This window comes from Lytechinus variegatus, chromosome 4 (assembly GCF_018143015.1).
Source record: "Lytechinus variegatus isolate NC3 chromosome 4, Lvar_3.0, whole genome shotgun sequence".
Classification (NCBI taxonomy): domain Eukaryota; kingdom Metazoa; phylum Echinodermata; class Echinoidea; order Temnopleuroida; family Toxopneustidae; genus Lytechinus; species Lytechinus variegatus.
The window spans coordinates 15198415-15220257 of NC_054743.1; the positions used below are offsets into that span (position 1 = coordinate 15198415).

At 34.4% G+C, this 21843-nt stretch overlaps 1 protein-coding gene across 1 annotated transcript in view; it reads left to right on the forward strand.

Annotated features, from left to right (window-relative positions):
* Positions 1-2115: 2115 nt before the first annotated feature.
* The window catches only part of LOC121412822 (proto-oncogene tyrosine-protein kinase ROS-like), a 32275-nt gene continuing 12547 nt past the window's right edge, over positions 2116-21843 (forward strand). Inside the window, exons 1-4 of the mRNA XM_041605584.1 lie at positions 2116-2275; positions 18779-18832; positions 19735-19794; positions 20605-20634. Of these exons, the coding sequence (XP_041461518.1) occupies positions 2153-2275; positions 18779-18832; positions 19735-19794; positions 20605-20634 (267 nt within the window). The 5' untranslated portion in view covers positions 2116-2152. The remainder of the gene's footprint in view (positions 2276-18778; positions 18833-19734; positions 19795-20604; positions 20635-21843) is intronic.

Below are 21843 nucleotides of genomic sequence, written 5' to 3' on the forward strand. Positions count from 1 at the left end.
ATTATTCCGCCCTGCAAAACTTGATTGTAAGCAAGTTTAATAATAATGATAATAATAATAATAGTAATAATGATAATAACAGTAATAATAATAATAACAATAATAATAATAATAATGATAATAATGATAATAATAATAATAATGATAATAATAATAATAATGATAATGATAATAATAATAATAATAATAACAATAATAATAATAATGATAATAATAATAATAATAATCATAATAATAATAACAACAACAATAATATTAATAAAATAATGTATTATTTCACCATGGCCCTGGGAAGCAAGACCGAAAGTATCTACAATTTGTAGTGAAAACTTTTTTTTTGTCAAATTCACTTCAGCACCCCCTCTAAAAATCGTTCCCATGCAGGGCCTTATATTTCACTAAGCAATTAATGCAAGCGCGAACGTGAGCATAGACTTTTTGATATACTGACTTGAAAAGAAACAAAAATGGAAAAAAAATAAAGCGATCGGGGAGCCCGATCGAATTAAATTATCACGTATGGAGGTGCCGTGGCCGAGTGGTCCAAGGCGCCTGGCTCTACATTGAAAGTCCGGGGTTCGATCCCAGGCCGCGGCACCTATGACCGTGAGCAAGGCATTTAATCTACAATGCTCTTTTATCCTGCTTTCAAATAAATGGAAATTCTATATGCATCATTGGTAGCTCGGTGTGCACTTGTTTTTAAAAAAGAAGAAAATTATATAGAATTTACAAATCAAACCACTAAAACACAATTTCTCTCAATTTCCTTCACATCACAAACAATTATAGGGCATACACAATCCAATAATGCACGATGAAGTGAAAATAATGATGACAAACGCATCTTTGAGAAAGTCTCCAAAACTACCCACCCTGTATAAAGGATAGTTTATGAGAATTTATTCTGCACACAATATGCTCCATAAATGTGCAGTGGAAATAACCTCATGCTATATTAAATGCTATCTAAAATAGCCAGGCGCGGATCAAGGGGGGGGGGGGGGCAAAGGGAGCATGTACCCCCCCCCATTTGAGAAGCAAAATTTAAAATTTGTAATGTAAAAATAAAAAAAAACTTGAAGACCCTTTTTTATTTGCTTGTCATTTTTCCTTCGGGGAGGAAATATCCTTAATTTCCTCCCAAAATTTGCCCCCCCCCCTTTGGAAAATCCTTGATCCGCCCCTGAAAATAGCAACGGAAAAAAAGTAATGTAAATAAATTCAATGTTTTATTCATTTCCAATAAAAATCAATACAAAGTATAGAATAGAGTATTACTAATAACAAATAATGTACAATAATAAGGCAAGAAAATGTCAGGTACATGTTAAACAAGAAAATAAACAGATACAAATGACAAAAAATACAGTATTAGAATTGGGTGGTCATAAAACCCCCATAAATAAATAGAATAATAGAATTCAATAATTGAAATCATTTGATATTACATGTATTAAATAAAGATCCCCATGTAATGAACCGATAACATTTCAATGGCAAGGAAACCATCAAGTCTTAACTGTCATACACATTGCAATATAGCTTTTCTTTTTTTCCCCAGATCTAGAAGATCGTACAGTATATTATGCAAATATATCAGGCTTTAAGAAAGTCTGCGGGTGCACATGAAGAGGAAAGGTATTACAAGGTATTAGGACATGATCACAGAGATGTGTCAATATAATAATATATCTCTATGGATATGATGCTAGCACCCTGCTTTCGAGGGCCATATTATGCTTGTATAGAGTGCTTTTTTATAAAGGATATAGAACCCAACTCTCATTACCCCCACCTTTACTTGATAATATTAAAAATGTAATTAAGAGGGGGTTAAAACGAATTAATCCAATACCACACTTTCATCATGCTTTCCATTCAGAAGCCTAATTCCAATGACCCCCCCCCCCCTCCCCCTCCCCCTCCCCCATATATCCCCTAGCACATGAGCTCCACAAGTACTCGTAAACACGGTCACTTTGGTCGTTGAATATTCACGATGACTCATTAGCTCAGCATTCCATTCATACTTTGGACCAATGGGAAGTGTCCAAAGTTAGTGACATCACGTTTATTATGAATACGTAATTGGGTTTGCGATCGACCACGCCTACACTTTGCAGATGGCCGATGATGAGAATGACAGAAAATGGCCAAACTTTGGAAAACACATCAATTCCACATCTGTTTTTTCACTTTTGGAATGATCTTGTTTGCGATAACTAACGGAAACCTTGTATTGGAATGTAACGAAAGATGTTCAAGTTTATCGGTAAGTGTAATTTAGGTGATTTTTTTCAATTTTGGCGATTTAGTTTTGTCAGTGGTTTCGGTTCAGTGGGTGGTTAGGGGATCACGCTTTGTAGCGGATGCACTACCCGTGCTTCCGCCCAAGGTTCGGGGGAAGGAAGGGTGGAGCGTTGGTCTTGAGCGAATTGGACGACGTGTGCGGCTTCTTTCATCATCTGTTCCGACTGGTAAAATTAAAAATGTATCAAGATCTATGTGAATGTCAGTCTGTTTTTGATGACTTTTTTTTATACAAGTAATGAAGTATGAAAGCACAATCATTAGATCGATGCTATTGCACTTGGAATTTGACATTTTCACTTAAGTTTAACTTTGTTTAGTTTAACTTTATTTAGTTTCATGAAAGACTTTCAATTTTGTTGTTTTGAGCATTTAATTGTTTGCTGATTGAGTGGCTGGACCAAAAGAAATTCAGACAAAGTATTATGTTGTGATTGATGTATCATTGAGAGCGAGAGATAACACTTTATGTCTAGTCCACTTTACCACTTCCAAAGGCCTTCGTTCTTGAGTGGGATGCAGGAGTAAACACCATGCACAAACAAGGGATGGTATTCTGAAAATTGTCTTGATTTTTAAAAAAACTTTTCTTGTAACTCAGCAAGATAACAGTTCGCTAAATTTCCCTTAAATCGGTATTCTGAAAATTGTCTTATTTGTGTAAGGATGCCCCCTATTTTATCTGTGACATACCTGATATATTTTATCATCAACCAATAAACTTTTTATATGTAGTTTCAGTCAACCAATAGATAATCTCTTCAAAAAGATAATTAGGTGCATTGTTGGCATGCCCTTCTAAAAATAATTAGGCGCATTGTTGACATGCGGCGTAATTTCTTTGCTACACCGACACTTATGCTTGCACGCTACTATGCGAACATATTTTCTCTGAACAGATTCATCATCTCGAATGCCAATTTTCAACTGCTGAAAAGTCTACCAATCTGTCGTAATAACGTCTTTGGAATGTCTCCAATGCTCTTGCGGGATGCAGCAAGAAATCTCATTCAACATTAAGTTAGGTTCAATAGCCCCCTACCTCTTGTAAATTTTCTTGTATTTTGCAAGGAAGTTAACAGAACGCAAAGATAAGAGAATTTTCAGGATACCTTTTATGTCGTTAGGTTATCTTGCACACAGAGATATATGTGCCGTTTTCAACTTTACGCATCATAGTAACTCTGACGTCGTAAGCGCTTAGTGAAAGTTACAAGAAAATTTACAAGAAAAGATGTAAAAAAAGATAAAGGAGTTTTCGAAATACGGATTTTATTGTAACTTTTAAGATACAAGAATATTTGTCTAAAGACAATTTTCAGAATACGGCGCCAATTTTTTTTACTTAGATCTAAGTTAGGCTACACATATATGCACCTGCACTACATCTACAAGGTAAAAGAGCCTTTTATATGAAATAATAATAGAACTCTACATGTATATATATGAAAAGTTTCACACATACACAACCAGTGGGTTTATCTGAACATCATCTTAAAGCACTTACAGGTACTCTATAAGAAGAAAGTACACAGTAAATCAAACCAAACCAACAAAATTGATGGATGTAAAAAAAAAACCTGGGGGGGGGGGGGGTCACTGCTACTTTACAGCATCCACGGGAATAAGAATGTGTAAAAAGTAAATAGGAATGTTTTTTGCAGGTAGAACACAAATAGTATAAAAAAACCCCTCAAATAAAAAAAATCCCTGAAAGACTTGAATTTTACTTGGCCTAAAACTTAAACTGTTGTGATATTCTGCAATTTATCACTATGTATTAACAGTTGAAAGCAAATATAAATATGGATTGTTTCTTTAAATATATGAATGTCCCTAATGAATATGACATTGAAGTTGAGAATGACATCCTTCAGGTGTACATATTTCATTTCAACCACAGCTGTTTTCCTTAACTTTTAGTGACTCACTTCATCTTCAGGGCTAAGGTTTCTTTTTCATATCCTTACAAAGTATGTATTTCACATGTTTGGAAGTTTGATATGTTGAGAAGTGATCAGCCTACATGCACGTCATTATGTAGGAAATATGAGCAAGGCAGCTTGCAGCTTGATTTGTATTGCATACATACATGATGTACATACAGGCATGCAGATGCATGTAGAATATTGTGGATAAACATTACTTTATTTATAAAATAAAGAATAAAACATACCGGAGGCCTACATGTATATTTTGTGTAAAGTTTGGTGTTAGAGATCTATTTTGTGAATGATTCACATACTTCAGTCACAAAATAAGAACTCTAATGTTCGAATACAGAGAGAGGGGGAGGGGAAGAATATGAACTTCCTCTGTGGTTGAAATCTATCATGTGAATGGAATGCACATTTTTATTGCAAAGCAAAGTTTTGTTTTTAGATTAACACATTGACCTTTGTCACCCCAAGGGGTCAAGGTGGTGGGGGATTGGCAAAAAAAGTGCACAAAAATATCAAAAGCCGCAGTTTATTTCCTGCCAAGATGTCACTTCTCCTCCTCTTGGATATGAATACCACGTATGATATTTCAGAGTCATTGATACTTCCTACTGAGAAGAAAAAACATGGGAAGTTGCCGTATACCAAACCAATTTCAAGCCACATCTACTAGTAGTTGTGGTTACTTGCTCTTTTGTAAACTGCTATACCTGTACCGTATAACAGCGATGATAAAAATTTAGTCAAAAAAAATCTGTGACAAATGTTGTATAAAGAGTTACCATGCGCTGATTATAAGATTGGCTGTCGGCCCCTATAAAATGTAGGCCCTATCTATATATTCAGGAGTAACATCATCAGAATGAAGTTAGTGCTCTAGCTTGCTATTGCTGATGCAATAAATTGGTCTTTGAACAGAGAATATCAGGCTTATTTTCTGCTCAAGGTTGCTATATAGAAATAAAAATTTAGGCCGAAATATTTTGGACTTATTTCCAAGATGCTGCTTAAACTGCATACTAGCCTGCTACTTGTATTTTGCAGGGCGTCTTTGACAGACTGGAGCTGCATACTACGTGTAAAGTCTGATCTTATTATATTATGCTTGCAGAGCATGTCACACTAATACATAGACTTGCTGCACAGACATCTACATGTTGAGCATTTAGGGCCTGCAGCAATTCGGTGTGACTTAGTTCTGTTGAAGGTGGCATATTTATATCGGTCAGTTGCTGAAAGAGTTGCAATCAGACGCATGTTGATTTTAATCCAATCATATGCCCATGTTTAGGACTTGTGTTTGATTTTTTTTTAGTTGCCTTTGAACGCATCTACTTCTGTATATTAAAATCAGGATCCTGATATGAGGAATGGACTCCCTATAGTGAGGTAATAGGAACGGTCAGATCAAGTCAATTGTTTTTGGCTTCCTAGTTGTGTGTAGCTTTGGTCAGTGCAAGGAAATGGTAGGTATAGAAACATGGTATACATGTATATCATGGATGCGTCGTGGTCTAGTGGTTCTGACTCTCGCCTTTCAGACAGAGGGTCGTGGGTTCGAATCCTAGCCATGGCGTGTTTTCCTGCAGCACGAAATTCATCCACACTGTGCTGCACTCGACCCAAGTGAGGTGAATGGGTACCCGGCAGGATTAATTCCTTGCATGCACTGAGCGCCGGTGATGGTAGCTCGAGCTAAAGGCGGGGTAATAATAGCAATCTCTTTGTACATGTATCCTCAGGCAAAAAGCGCTATATAAATCCAGCTATTATCATCATTATTACATGTATATCCATGACCAAAATCATTGGAGAGTTTATAGGCATACATGTATATACTGCAGGTTATACTATTTTAATAAAAAGATATTTTCTAATAAATTCTTGGTTCATGGAAGATTTTATTTTACTCAGCAAATGGACCTACTAAGTAAATTTGAAGGCAGTTTGCATTTTATACAAACTGCAGATTGTATTAATTTTCAGAGAAAAACTTCAGATTGTATTAATTTTCAGAAAAAAATAATAATTATGTGACAAATGAAATATTTTCATACCAGTACATGCATATATATAAGTGTACATGTATGCTACACTGAATATAAAATACATGTAGTTAATGACCATTTCTTCTCAGAAATGGACATTCTATGGAGTATTGCATTTTTAGCTTGTATGTTGCTATAGTAACAACCGCAATAGCCTTCAGGATTCTGCTGTAAATGGTCAAAGAAAGGAGCTGTTGATAAATTTATTTAGATTTTGACCTTAAGAACTTGAGTCATAGAAGAGGGTCTTTCTCTTCTCTGCAATCCTTTCACCTTGATCATGGTAATAACAGATTTATTGGAGAAGTCTGAGTATTTTGGGAATTTTCCAATTATGGTGTGAGTGACTGGGTGGATGATTCAGAGTGCTTTTACGAGTGAATGAATATCAGAGGTCATGTTTAATGCTCTCTTGAGATTAACTACCAAGGAGTTGGTCAGTGGTCAGTGGTCAGTTATAGGTCAGCTCTCGGTAAGTTCATGAGTAGAAATGAATTTGGACGGCAAGTAAACATTTCAATTTCTTTCACGAGGGCTGCTTAAAAAGTCAAATATTTCAGAGATTTTAATTCACTATGACCCATGGACAGGCATGTTTTTGACAGTGGCGCTATATACTGTGGCTATTTCCAGATTTTTGTGGGCTAATTGCCCGTAGTCAGTCTTATTCTTTTCACTCTACATCAGCAACAACTGCCTCACAAGGTAATGACATTTATAGTCTACATACCTGTAGATCTTAATGTTTTATTTGTCCAAAGTGAATATTAGACCAACAAAGGTTGGACCATGTGGAAATTGGACCAAATTGATGTAGACCAAGTACATTTAGCCATGATACTTAGACCTACTAGTAGGTCCATGTACATGTATAGACCAAGTGAAAATAACCCTCCTTGGATACTTGAACATGATTTCATTTCATGCTAGATCAGAGAGATGAGCTCTTGGAGATGCTTGAGGAGCCAGAGGGCAATCATTTCCTCTAATCTTTACCCATCACACAAACATGACAGGTTGAAGGGGACCTTGTCTCCTGTATAATGGCGCAATTGACACACCTCTGGTATTTCCTAATCTCCTATATCACTTTAGATCCTGGTAAAAAGTTCAATGCCCTTGAGAGCCTGAGGAGGCAACAGCAGACTAATGGTGTGTTTATGTTATGAAGAGATTAATGGATCTCATCTGTCGTCTAGGAATTTTCAGTTTAACCATTCAGTGGGAGGAGTGAGTCAGTTTCATGTGGTTTTGGGAGAAACTACATGTATGTATGTCACAATCTCAAAATGTGAAACAAAAAGAAACTACATGTAGTAGATTCATATGTCCGTGTAACATTGCTCATACAGTGTACACATGCATTTTTGTTGAACGGACACTCTGTGTTGTTTTCATTATACCGGTAATCATGAAATTAGTTTTGTGGAGACGTTTGGTCAAGTGGATTTAAAAAAAAAAAATTATGAGTTAAAAAACCCCACTATGAGTAATATCACAATCTCAGAATGTGAAAGGGAAAGGAATAGGGTTACATGTACATGTAATTCATTGCTGGTACTTGTTTCTTGAATGTCTACAGAGACTGCATTTTGTTTGGGTTTATGATAATGATACTGTATGTGTTTTTTGGAGATATTTGTACAAGTATTACAGTTTTCACTTTCATCCCAAAGTATGACTGAAAAGGCTGTATGAGTATTATCTTAATATTAGAATGTGAAGCAGAAAGAAATAGGATTTATCTTCTTGATCTGTATAACTGCTGGTATTATTTAGCACGATAGCTTTCAATATAATTTGTGAATTATAAAGCTACATACATAGGAAGAAACATTAAACTTGCATAAATACAGGCATGTTTGCTGGTATTTTGATTTCATGGTCTCTTATTATTTGAATGAACCCATGTTTTTAGAAGATATGAGATAAGAATTTTGTGAAGGTCTGTGTCAGAAGGAAGGTTTCAGTTTTAAGTTAACCCATATTATAATTTCAACTTCAAGACTTTTTTTAATCATTTGTAATATTTGTTGGTTCTATTTATGTTGGACCAAGTCATCTAAACTTTAAAACAGAGCTGTACCATTTGATTTGGCATGTATAAATTTAAGACTTACTTGACTTCTATTAGAGAAGAATAAAACATGATTAAACAAACTATGCTGTTGCATTATCCGTTTTGCTATGTGATAGAAAAAAAATAATTTAAATCCCTTATGTACATTGTATATTGAAGAAATAGAAATCGGTATTAATTGAAAATTTACATGATGAAGATTAACAAAGGAAATCTTACTACATAATGCAAACAGTTTGTCTGCTTGAAAAATGTTTAAAATCAAAGTCTTCTGAGTAAACTACTTGTGACTTGTTGAACACACTTGTGTGTCATTATCAGCGCAATTTGAGATAATGTTGAGCCATAAAACCAAAAGTTAGTTTCACCATGGTTTCACATTGGTGGCATACCATAACCTAGTCGGTTGCTAGGCAACAGTGACCCAAGACTTACAAGGGGGTCTTGACCTTAACTGGGTTCAGATAAATATAAGCGAGGGACACCCCTGAAGTACTTGTACAGTGTATTTTATCATAAATATATTAAAATATGGCCTTTTATCACAAAGGTATTTCATATATCAGGAGTGGTTGGCAAAAATCCATCCTTTTCACTTTTTTGTTTGGATATGGTGCAAGTCTACATGTACAGTACATGTATGTGGAGGGCACTGGAGGCCTCCGTTTATGTAGGCCTACATTATACATTTTTGAGATCTTAATACCTCTTTTCTGGTAAATTTACACCCCTAGCTAATCCAATCTCAAACTGGTTCAGATCTTAATTTCTCTTTTTTTGATAAATTAACACCACTAATCTGATTTCAATTTGGCTCTCTTGCTATGACCAAATGGAATTGATTATTGGCCATTGGAGCTTGTTTCACTTTTTTCTTTTTTCTTCCAATTTTTACCTCACATGCATAGTAGAAATATGCATTATTGGGTACCGCTTTTCAGGTCACATGACTAAGGTCAAAGGTCATTTATGGTCAATGAACTTAGACCATGTTTTAGGGGGAATCAATATCGAAATCTTAACCAAGGTTTATAAATCTTTATGGATCTAGTTCATGAAACTTGGACATAAGTGCAACCATGTAGATCCCTGAATATCCTGTGCACATTTCAGTTTACATGACCAAGATCAAAGATTATTAAAGGTCAATGAACTTTGGCTGTGTTAGGGGTATTTGTTGAATTGACATCATAGTTTATGGATCTAATATGAAACATGGACATAAAGGATAATCAAAGATGAACGATTGTTTTGCACACTTCTTACATGTAGGTCACATGATCATGGTCAAAGGTCATTTTGGGTCAATGGACATATTATTTTACTATTATATTCAATATTTTCTGTTGTGAATAATTATTCAATAGCTGTTTTCAAAGTCATTGCTGCTGCTATATAGAATCGTGTAATGCAGGCAAGACTGCCACTCTGCCAGAGGTGTTCCACTTATTATAATACTTTTTTCAATTTACACTAATGATAACATCATGACTATGTACATAGGTTTATTTCTGATTCTTCTCATGCCAATTCATCCTATTGCCAACTTGTCTACTATCATTTGGTCTACATATACCAGCAGTTTGTCCATTCACCACATGGTCTACTTTAATTTAGTCTATAATGCCATTCCATCATATAACTAGTTGGTCCAATAGCCATTTAGTCCATATACCATTTGGTCTAATTTTACTAAAGTGTTAATTGTGCGAAATGAATGAAAATGAAATGGATATTAGACCAACTGGTTGTTAGACGAAATGGTCATAGACGAAATGGTGATTAGTCGAAGTGATGATTAGACCAAATGGCTAATGGACCAAATGGTTTTAAGATGAAATGTTGATGGATGGAATGGCATTAGAATAAATGAAAGTAGACCATGTTTTGAGTGGACAAATTGGCAGTAGGCAAATTGGCAATTCACGTGTACTGTACATATAGGCCCTATACTGTATGTCCAGATATAGTTGTACTAGAAAATGAATCGCTTATGTCATCACATCGGTTTTCGCGTCGGGTCGGCCAATCACATACATGTACATGTATACCCTAATGGAGAAAAGGGTCATGTATTAATTCCCGCAACGCCAGGTCCAGTTTACCTGACCATTTGATAATGTTGAATCATTTTAATACAAATTATCTGGTAAACTGGACCTGACTTTCAGGAGGGTAGGTAGCCCTTTTTTGAATGATTGTGTATCCATGATCGGCCGACCTGACACAACAACCCTATGTACAAGCCAATATCAGTTCATAGTCAAGTGTTTGGTTGATTTCATTGTAATCCATGAATATAATTGGATGGAAGATCAAATCTGTGATCCAAACTGAAGGACTATTAGACTTGTAACATTTGTTTAGGGAGGGTTTAATGTCGGCCCACCTGTATTGTTTGGTATTAAAGTTTTCCACAGTGAAGAATGAAATATATTTTGTATCTGAACATCCATCCACGTAACTTGTGATGATCTTCAATGGAGGTCGTAAGATAGTAGAGGCTCCCAAAAATATTAGGCCTATAAATGAGCTACAGTGTACATTGTACGAAACCGAGATTTAGCAATGATTTATCATTACTTAATCATTAATAAAATAGACAAATGACCTACCAATGTACTGCTTAGAATCTCTTCTTTCATCTGATATTACTTAGATTATTCCTCATTCACGCATGAGTGAGCAAAAACATTTGAAGAAAGGATACCAAAAACTCATTTGGCGGGGGGTACAGTATCTGAATTTCAAAAAGAAAACCACATGCCTAAAAAGTTCAATATCTGCCCTTTTATTTGATACCTTAATCACAGAAAATGGTCCAGAAGTAAAAAAAGTTATGCTCCCTCAAAACAATGCTAGTATTTCCGTAATTCAAATAAACGTGTTTTCACCGATTTTCCACAGAAGCTATCGCACGGTTAACAAAAGACAATGCATGCTTGATTGTCAACAAAAGGGAGTGTCAAGTGAGTTTGAACGCTAGCCTGTAACACCTCTTCATTTCATGAAATTATTGAAATTCAAGCCTTATTTGAAATAGCCAGAACTTTGTTATTTCTCGACCATTTTCTGTAATTGAGGTATCAAATTAAAGAGCAGATATTGAACTTTTTAAAAATGCGGTTTTCTTTTTGAAACCCAGATACAGCCCGCCAAGTGACTTCTTAGTATCCCCTCTTCAAATTGTTTTTGCTCACTCATGCGTGAATGAAAAACAATCTAAGTAATATCAAATGAAAGAGGAGATTCTAAGCTTTACATTGGTAGGTCATTTGTCTATTTTATTAATGATTAAGTTAAAATCATTGCTAAATCTCGGTTTCGTTTTTTCTGGGACGCACTGTATAGTAGGCTCCATTACATTGCATTGAAACCTGCTTGAGAGTATTTTGATTGCTTGTCAAAAAGGTATTTTCTATGTGTTTCAATAAAGCTCTCTGCTGGTTATTCTTTGGATTTTCCCATAAGTACACTGATTATATTAGAAACAAACAAATTATCCTTGGCTGTTGTGACATTTTACTTCTACATTCTGCATTTTATGCATGGAGATACATGTATTGAAGTGATTTGTGTTATACACCAGACTTATACTTTCTACAAGTCTAATAATAGAAGCAACAATACTGGCTACACCTATTCATACTTTGTACGAAGCATGCATGAAGCGTGTTGTGATGATTGAAGAGGAAGCCTGTATTGGCTCTTTATGTAGTTGAGTGGTTCAGAGGAATGTGACCCAATAAACAAAGCAGGTCGTAAGGTGAAGATTCGCTTCATATTATATGATTTTTATGGGCGTACAGACTTCATGTTTATTTAGCCAGCTTCCATCCTTGGATAAAGCAGTGAATTAAATTACTCCTCTTTGTAGGCCTGCATTGGACAAAGTCATTTGTCAGAAATATACCTAAAAATATGGTTAATCTTTAAATCAGTTTCATGTCAATTTAACGATCATATTTCCATAAACAAGTCTATGAATATGATAAGGCTAGGCTCCCAAATATAATGTAGTGTATATACAGTTGTGTGGTAGTATGAGAATTTTATAAAGAAAGAATACAGCAATGAGAAAAATAACAATTGACAGTTTTAAACCTTTTTTATGATAGGGCCTATATCATTATCTTTTAAAAATTAAGCAATCCTGAAATCATTTAGAATGAGATTAAATTGAGGCAAGGAATGTGTGTGATCAGTCAAATCTCGAGATATATGGAAATTCATGTTGACCTTTATCATCAACTGATTCAATTGCAATAGTTTACATTTCAATTTCAAATGATTTATATAATTTTATACTTTTTATGGTCAGAATTATGCCTAACAAAGCATGTTGGCATTATTTGTTATATCAGTATTATTTGGTATATCAGTATTATTTGGTTGTATCACTTTTCATTCGTTACAACATCTCACAATTCGATGTTTATTTCCACATTTCTATATTAAAAATACACCAAAAACAATATACATGTAGACCTACAGCATAAGCATCTATATCAAATAATAGTAAATAAAATATATTGACCTATACAACGGGTAAAATAAGGTACAAATTGACTTGGTAGACAAGTTTACAAAATACATTCTAAAAATGTGGTGGGATGAAAAGAAGTTAAAAAAATATATACAGAATGACCTCATGAGTACCATACTGTACAATTTTCTAAGATCTCAGATAGGTGTGCAATTGTTTACATTAGGGAAAATAAACAGTATACTGTATTGATTTACATGATAACTCAATTACTACATACTTTCTGGAATAGGGCATTCCTGGTTCCATGGACCTACATGTAGGTCCATGCTGGTACCACAAGCCTTTAATTCATAAAATCAGTAGTCAATATATATTAAAGACATTGTGTTAATTTTTAAAATAGTTTTATAATGAGTTATAAGCTTTTTAATATCTACAATGCATTGAACTACTGAGTGTTTGTATTTTGGGGGTTCATTCATTCATTCAAGTTCATTTATTCAAAACCAAAAACATCACATCATAATCAAAATAGATGTACATACAATGTAAATGAGTACATGAACATACATCAATCAGACTATAGCATATACGAATTGGTTTTAGGACCCCTTTAAAAGCAAAGCTTGTGAGTAGGGCCCTGGAATACTTATGGTTATTAACATAAAACATAGGTTATACTAATCTACAAGATACAAAGGAGAGAGAAAAAAAAAATGTATAATAAGGTTAAGATGCTAAATATAGAATAGAAAAACTATTACAAACACACATATATACACAAACCCACACACACACAACCACATCCACCCACACATGTACATACTAAACATAGATTCTGAGTAGGTGATCAACTTAAATGCAAATACATCAACTTAAAATACATATTGAAGGAAAATAATCAGGTTCTGTCAAGAAAATAAGTTTTGGATAATCTTTTGAACATGAAAAGAGTTTTACTATTTTTTATATCAACAGGTAAATTGTTCCACTCTTTAATACATGATATATGAAAGGAGGTAAGAGTGACATTTGTTCTCGCAAATGGCTGACGAATAAGATCCTTTTGACGTGTATTATAATTATGTATATTTGAATTCTGAAGAAATAATTTTTTTTAAGGTACATTCTTGGGGCATTGATTGTAGTTTGAACATGAACAATGCACAATTAAACGACACAAGTTTACTAAGTGGTAGCATTTTCAGACGAAGAAATAATGGAGTACTTGGATGTCTATAATTAGAATTTGTTATAAGTCGTATTGCCCTTTTCTGCAATATTCTCAATTTATCAAGATATGACTTGAAAGTGTTTCCCCAGGCAACATTACAATATGTCAAATAAGGTAGAACAATACTATTGTATATTGTTATCAGTATCATTTCAGGTAAAATTGATTTTAACCTATAAATAACGCCTACACTGCGAGACACCTTTGTGCAGACAGCATCTAGATGATTTTTCCAGGATAGGTGCTCATCGATATATAACCCAAGAAACAAAATATTTGCACTTGGTTCAACATCATGACCACCTATATGAAGACAATTTATACGCCCTGGTAGCTTTTTACCCTTAGAGCGGAAAATTATGCATTTGGTTTTTTGAATATTCAACAATAGCTTATTGCATCCTCAGTTCAGAATCACAATGTCACTCTGTCTGTGCGACAAAATTAAAATTTGAAACTTGCTTTGATATTTTTCTACATTTCATGAATGCAAAAGGTGATGGTTAGAGAGTAGTCAGAATTTGTGTTATAATTGACACTGTATTGACACTAATATACATTATATCAGGTATTGGCAAAAACACAAACTAACAAACAAAAATATGTGAGGAAATTTTTCATTTAATTTTAATAAGGAAGAATTTTACAATTGCCCAAATTAAATTTTATTCTGTTACAAATGTCTGCATGCAATTTGTATAATGTACAGTACAAGTACATGTATTTGTAAAGATTGTTTTTCTTTAATTTGCACAAACCTCTCCCACACACTATACTCTCAAATCAAGTTCAATCTCCGGTAAACACATATCATATGCCATTCATATCTATCCATGCATTATACTGTGGGTGTGTTGATCAATTGGGTGTTTACTAGTATTAGCTGTTTTATAATTCTACAGGTATATTTCAATTGTAATTTGATGGCCTGTGATTTGATTAACTTGGTGAACTTGTGTTGTACATGTACATGTATAGATAATTTTCTGTGTTCTAGAAATCTACATAATTTTGAACATGTATATTGTTGTTATTAATATTGTTATTCCAGCTTTGTTTTTTTTCCGATGGTAATATAAAGTTCATTTCAATTATTGTGAAACATGCAAATTGCATACATGTACATGTAAAAAGATGTTGGTTGTTCGAACAATGACAATTGTTCATTAGTCCAAACATTTATGACATGCTTATGAAACTTCATTAATCTGAAAAGAATATACACTGCAGGATTTTTTTCTGAAGGCTTTTTAATTCAACAGTAAAATAATTTTTCTTACTGAATGTACATCATTTCTTCTGACATGTACTACATGTACATGTACCTTGGAATCCTTTGGAATCTTTGGAAAATTAACCTTATTTCATTTCAGAATAACACATGTTTTGATAACCAATCCTAGATCAAACTAATGAACATTTTGAGTATTCAAACCTTCAGAATAAAGAGAAAAGTTTTTTAGGAATGAAAATAATTACTAATTTTAGGAGGACATGCAATGCAAATGCAAAATTTCCATGCAATTGAATATGTTTCAACTCTGTTTGTGTGTAAACAAGACTTTGTCCCCATTCTTGCTATCAATCTGTAATTCCCCAAATCTATGGGTGTGCCCATTGTTATACTTGGTGATTTATATAAACAGAAATTCTTTAATTAAGTCACATTGATATAATGACATAATATTTCTATGAATGAAACAATTAATATCCTTTTGCTTTTATCTTCTTCGTTATAGCAATTGTTTAATTACACAGGATATGAAACAGCTGATTAAAATCATAATGATTATGGTTGAATGCATGAATGAAAAAACAGTGGTTTATAGAGAGATTTCTGTGTGTCCCAAACAAAGGGAATGATGTCAGCATTCATTGGTGATGAAATGAACTCTTCAGATTCATTTTTTGTTTGCTGAATAATTAGTGATCTAATCTAAAGAGTTGCGTTTAAACGCAAGCCAAAAATTCAGTCGCAAGTCCCAAATGCGCACTTTTGATTGGTTGAAAATCAAGTTGCGCATGATTTTTAGAGTTGCTATTGATTGCAACTCTTTCTGCAATGGGCCCCTAGGGGCCGTTAGATCAATGTAATGTTTTGATAATGAATCAGATTACAGATATATAAATGTATGAAAATGCATATTGACCTCCATTTAGAGTATAAGATCTTTTCATATTAAATTGTTTATTTTTTTAACCCTTTTTAATAGTGATTTTTTTTCCATAGTGTAGTTTTAGTTTTATATTATAGTGATTGTTGCCATTGAAGTGTATCGTGAGTAATGGACTACAGTCCAAAGTGGAAAAAAATGAACCCATTGTATTAACACCTTCATATTGGTCATTCCCATTCATAATAAATCTCCAATTCAATGAATGGACACTGTCAAGTTGTTTTGTTGGTCAGTGATCAGTGATGGTGGTCACACCCCTAGCACTGGTCAGTTGGTCAAATTAGGTCACTCAGGTGCTCCATTGTGTCTGGCCAGGAGTACTACATGTAGAATCCTTTTGTTCCTTTTTGAGGACATTCCCTTTGTGTTGCATTCATCTGCAGCTTTCGCTTCTGTGTCAGGGTCTTCATTCAGGGACATTCAACAATGTTGTATGGCTTACATGATTGTCTTGAATCTTCCATAATTCTTATGTAGTTGAGTTGTAAAACTGTACCATGGTAGATAATTGGTCAAGCCAGATAAAGTTGTTGGAGAATAATAGTTTTCATTAGAAAGAAAATTATATATAGGTTTTTTAAACCATATATACAGGTAGATGATGTTAGCCCACACAGGGTTTGAATATCTAGGAGAAGCTTGGGTGTCTATAGATGTTGACAGCATTGTCTTCTTAATAGTTTTAGTGGCCATATAGACATATGATGCACTGTAGGTCCATGCTCTGATGCAGGAACATTGAATGGACAGTGGTCACAGTGTCCAGTGTTGGTCAGTGATGTGGTCAGCCATCACACCCGTTGCCCTTTTCAGTACTGTAGTTAAAATTTAGGTCACTTTGGTGACCCCAAAATTTTTTACTTTGGTTTAATAAAAGAATGTCTAGAAATGCTCAGAAATTATTTGAAAGGAAGAGAACAAGAAGAGAGAAGGAAACAGATTTGGAGGAATAGGGGGGGGGGGGAAGGGAGATCTAGAGAGAGACAAATACATTGTAAGGAGGGATTGATTAAGGTAGGGATGGCAGGGGGGGGGGGGTGATAAGAAGATTGAGAAGCGGAAGGATATGCACAAGATACTATACAATGCACTAATGTTAATAGAAAATGAAATGATTACTCAGAGAAAATAAGCCTTTGTTCTATTCAAAGTAGTCTCTATGAAAGTGCCTTCAAAGAAATGGAAACCTGAAATCAAACAAACAACATTGATAACATACATTGTAGAGTAATTCAATTTTGCAATCATAAGGAATCTGCATTGCCTTTATATTGATCACTACTAAAGGTCAAAGTACTTTAAAATGCTATCTGATACATCTACAAATATTTTGATAGTATGTGTGCTATCTTTATAAAAAACATCAATAGGTGGTTTCAAACCGCCTCGATCACAAGAATCCCCGTTATATTACGAGAACTTTTTTGGGCTAAAAAATACCCATTAATTATTCCTGCATTCACACCGCCCTGAAACATACCCTTTCGGGATAAGTTCCCGAAGTTACGAGCATGCGCAGTATGGTCTGATAAGCAGGCAAGGCGCGAAATTCAAAATCACTAGCCCAGCAGTCACCCACGCCGCCGCGCCCAACGACACGCTGGGCTAAAAGTTCCTGTAATTTGCTTTCACATCGCCAAAATACCTGCGACCTTGGAAAAATCCCCGCGAAAGTTCTCGTAATTTCGCCAAGTACCTACATGTACTATTTAGCGGGTATTTTCTTTCGGGGATATTACGCGTAGTTTGCTTTCACATTACCAAAATACCTGGTATTTTCTGATCGGGGTAAATTTCCCGATCAGAGAATACCTGGAACTGGCGAACTTCGAGGCGGTCTGAAACCACCTAATATCTTATCTCAGCACCTTGCTCTGTCTCTAATATAACATTTCCTATTTATTCTTGCAATTGCAGTTCATTATTTTCTCTCTCCTTTCTCTTCACCTGTTTTAATTGATATTAAATGATATATGATGTGTTTCTCTTTTAGGTACTATCATTACAACAGACAAAGGGTTACCTGTCAGGGAAAAATTAATTGAGGGCTCAGGGTGATTTAGCCCCAAAATGCTATTAGATATAAGTGTTCAAGTTTATCCAATGTAACATATTTATGCAATAGAAAGTGAAAAGTAGTCCCCTAGACTAGAAATAAAGCATAGGCTATTTTTTTTGCCTGACTTTTCACAGTGATGATACACAAGATTCTGCTATTAGCTGACCTCCGGTGTGAAATCAAATAACCACTAAAGTTGAAGCATCTTTTTCAGACTGGAATATGCTAAACATTATGCTTGTATTTACATCTTCTTGGTCGAAATTCGTCACAAAGTCATCAAATTTCTGTGTTCCCAAAAATTAAATTAGGCAGATTTACTCATTTATTTATTTTATTTTTAAATCTAATTTTGTACATATCTTATTAAAGTTGTTTATTTAATATAATATATTTTCAAGTAATTGTCCCTATTCCCCTTTTTATCTCCCAATGCAGACAAGTATTTTATCAGATACCGGCCAATGTGACACAGAATGCAGAAATAGCTCGGTGAGTAAAACACATTTCAATGATTGATGTATTTATGTGACCTTCGTGACATTTCAATTTGAACCCACTTGAAACATGTGGTTTTCAATGTTCTTGACATTGTAAAGGGTGTCTTTAATAGTGACTCATGAATTATTTGATTCAATGTAGATTAAATGAGGTCTTTGTGGTGGATGGAACTTAACTTGATTGCCTCTGAAATTAATATTTCTTAAAAAGTTACTTTTATAAATATTTAAGCTTTTATGGCCTAAGCAAATACTGCTGTGGCTTGATCAAAGTTATTAAAAGTAAATGTAGTGTACAGTAAAAAATAAATTTCATATTACACTACCAGCAGGTGTTCCATATAAATTGATGGGTGAATAAAAATGCAATAAACATTGATAATTAATTGAAACTGGCTCTATCTTTTCATTTGTTATGGAATTTATTATCTATTGATACCAGCTGCAGACAACAGGTGGATGCATACCGGTATATGCATTCATAATTAATTTCTTGTAGTAGATGCACTTATAAATGTAGCTAATAGATCTGAACCAAGTGCAAGTCAAATAATGTTACTGTATGTGTATAGTGGAGGCACTATGGGGGGAAGGAGAGGGAGCTATGATTTCAAGTATTGAAAAGGACTCCCCAAAATGAAAAGAGGAAATTGAGGTATTACTCTAAAATATTCCTATTATTTAATTGAGAACCAAATGATATCACCTCATACATGTAGGTTCCTAGTACCACCCCTCATGAAAAATACCCTTGTGCTGCCTCTGTATGTGTACCGTATTACATATCTGTAAGTTAAATATATTATATGCCTATCATACTATCTCTATCTGTCCTTGATATACAATCACCAGCATCTCGTTGTATAATTATATACATTTCTTTTTTTTTTGCAGTGCTCAACTGGATGTTCGTCATGGGACAACTCAACACTTGCACAATGTTACGCAGTGTGTGTAAGTATGCAGTCTTTCCTATTTATTGATGCTTTTTTTTCTAGGGGGAGGAAATTCAAACCTTTTAGCTCTACATACTAAAAGTCTGCGTTCAAATGAATTATTTTTAGTTCTCAAGATATTTATCATCTGTATCCACTGGGTTAGAAATCCTCTTCTGTGAATTTTACCAGGCAAGCAAATTATTGATATAAACCAATTTCTGAAAAAAGTACATTTAGAAGTATTCATCTTGGCTACCATCAGAAAATCACATTTTCTGTTTCTGTTTATGGTAACTCCCATAGGCACTTGGCAGGACAGCATTTTGCTGGTAAATGCCAAGCTGGTATATAACCAATTACCTACAGGTATAGGAAACATTTCACGTCTAGGTTGATCAGTCATAGTGGCTGACCTTATAGACGACAGATATTACTCTCGGGCCTTTTTATCAAAGTAGAGACAACGGCATGGTAGGGATTCGAACTCACAACCTTGCGATTATGAGTCCAATGCTCGAACCACTGGACCACACGATTTTAAGAGAATCTGGCATGAGAGGTGATGTCTCCTTGATATGATACTGCTGAAACATTGTAGGACTAGTGAAAAAAAGTTGTACCTAAAATATCTACTTGTATATATTCATGCCTACTTTTTTAACGTATGAGAGACTGACTCATTATGTTGTAACATTAATTTTCCATAGACCCCATCCAACAGTGGATTAAAGCAATTGATACCTATTAACAGTATTTCTATTCAGTATTTACCATTCTCTTGCAGGTATTTAATGTCTTTTCTCAATGAATTTTTTTTTTTTTTCAGAATCAGACATATTCATCAGAGCCATTTCGGGTAGGTGAAATTTCTCTTTTAAATCTCATCTTTGAAATACAATTTTTGATTATCAGAAATCCAAATTATATTTTTGTTTTATTCCATTTTTTACCCATAATGCAGCATCCAATCATTCACATGAACTTCACCCCCCCCCCCTTTCCATGAAAGAAATGAAATATGTTTCATGAAAGTTGCTCCAATTGATTCGTCATGTCTGCCAATTTTTAGTGAAATCATTGGTTTTTTTTTAGTTATTCGCCAATAATCACTGATTCCTGATTGTTACTATGGCAACTGTCAAAGCTGACAATAAGCCAGTTCGTAGTTGCTTTCTGCGCATGATCAAAAGATTCTACGCATGATCAGAAGAAGGTCATTTGTACTAAAGTGACATGGTGCTTTAAAATCTGATGAGATAAGCACCATCTTTGATGTCTTGATTATTCATATATTCTTTTGAAATGTCATTTTCATTTACATCCACAAAAAACAACAATGCTTCCACGAACAACTGGTATTTTACAGTTTGTCAAGTACATTGTGCAACATGCTATAATATGCATTCAAAGTAGGAATGCAACAAATACCTTCATAAAGTGTTCATTGGTGTGCTATTCTAGTCACCTGGTGTATTCAATTTATTCATCCTGCTATAAAGGCAAGCTTACGTAATATCTTGCTTTGAAATCTGCCTATCATAGTGAAAGAAATGAAAGGTCATTTGACCAAAATTGCCCATGAAGTAACTACGAACTGGTCTATTGTATGTACATTGCTAGGAGGTTTGGATGCAGCATTATTATAGGCCTACATAAATAATACACCATGTCGCACATAATGGGATTTTTTAAATCTGTTGTTTCCTTTGAAATTCAAATCTTGTCATTTTATCTGTAAATCTCAACTGATCCACCATTCTTATTTTTTTGCATTGTGGTGGGTCGACTAGTGTCACTTGTAACTCTGAAATTCCAACTGTTATTCCTGAAGTGAACTTCTGACCTTCAAATACATAGGGGATTTGAGATGACATCTGTAATATGCTTTTCACACTGCACTTTTTTTCCTTAACCCCGGGGAAATTGGTGGGGCTAAGGGGGGGGGGTATTAAAAAATAATCTAAAACCTATTTTTTTTTTTCAATATAATTTTCCCTTGATATATTTTGTAAGCTCTTGGAGAGCAGAAATCACTGTTTTGTCATACATACTGTAAAGTGCTTTG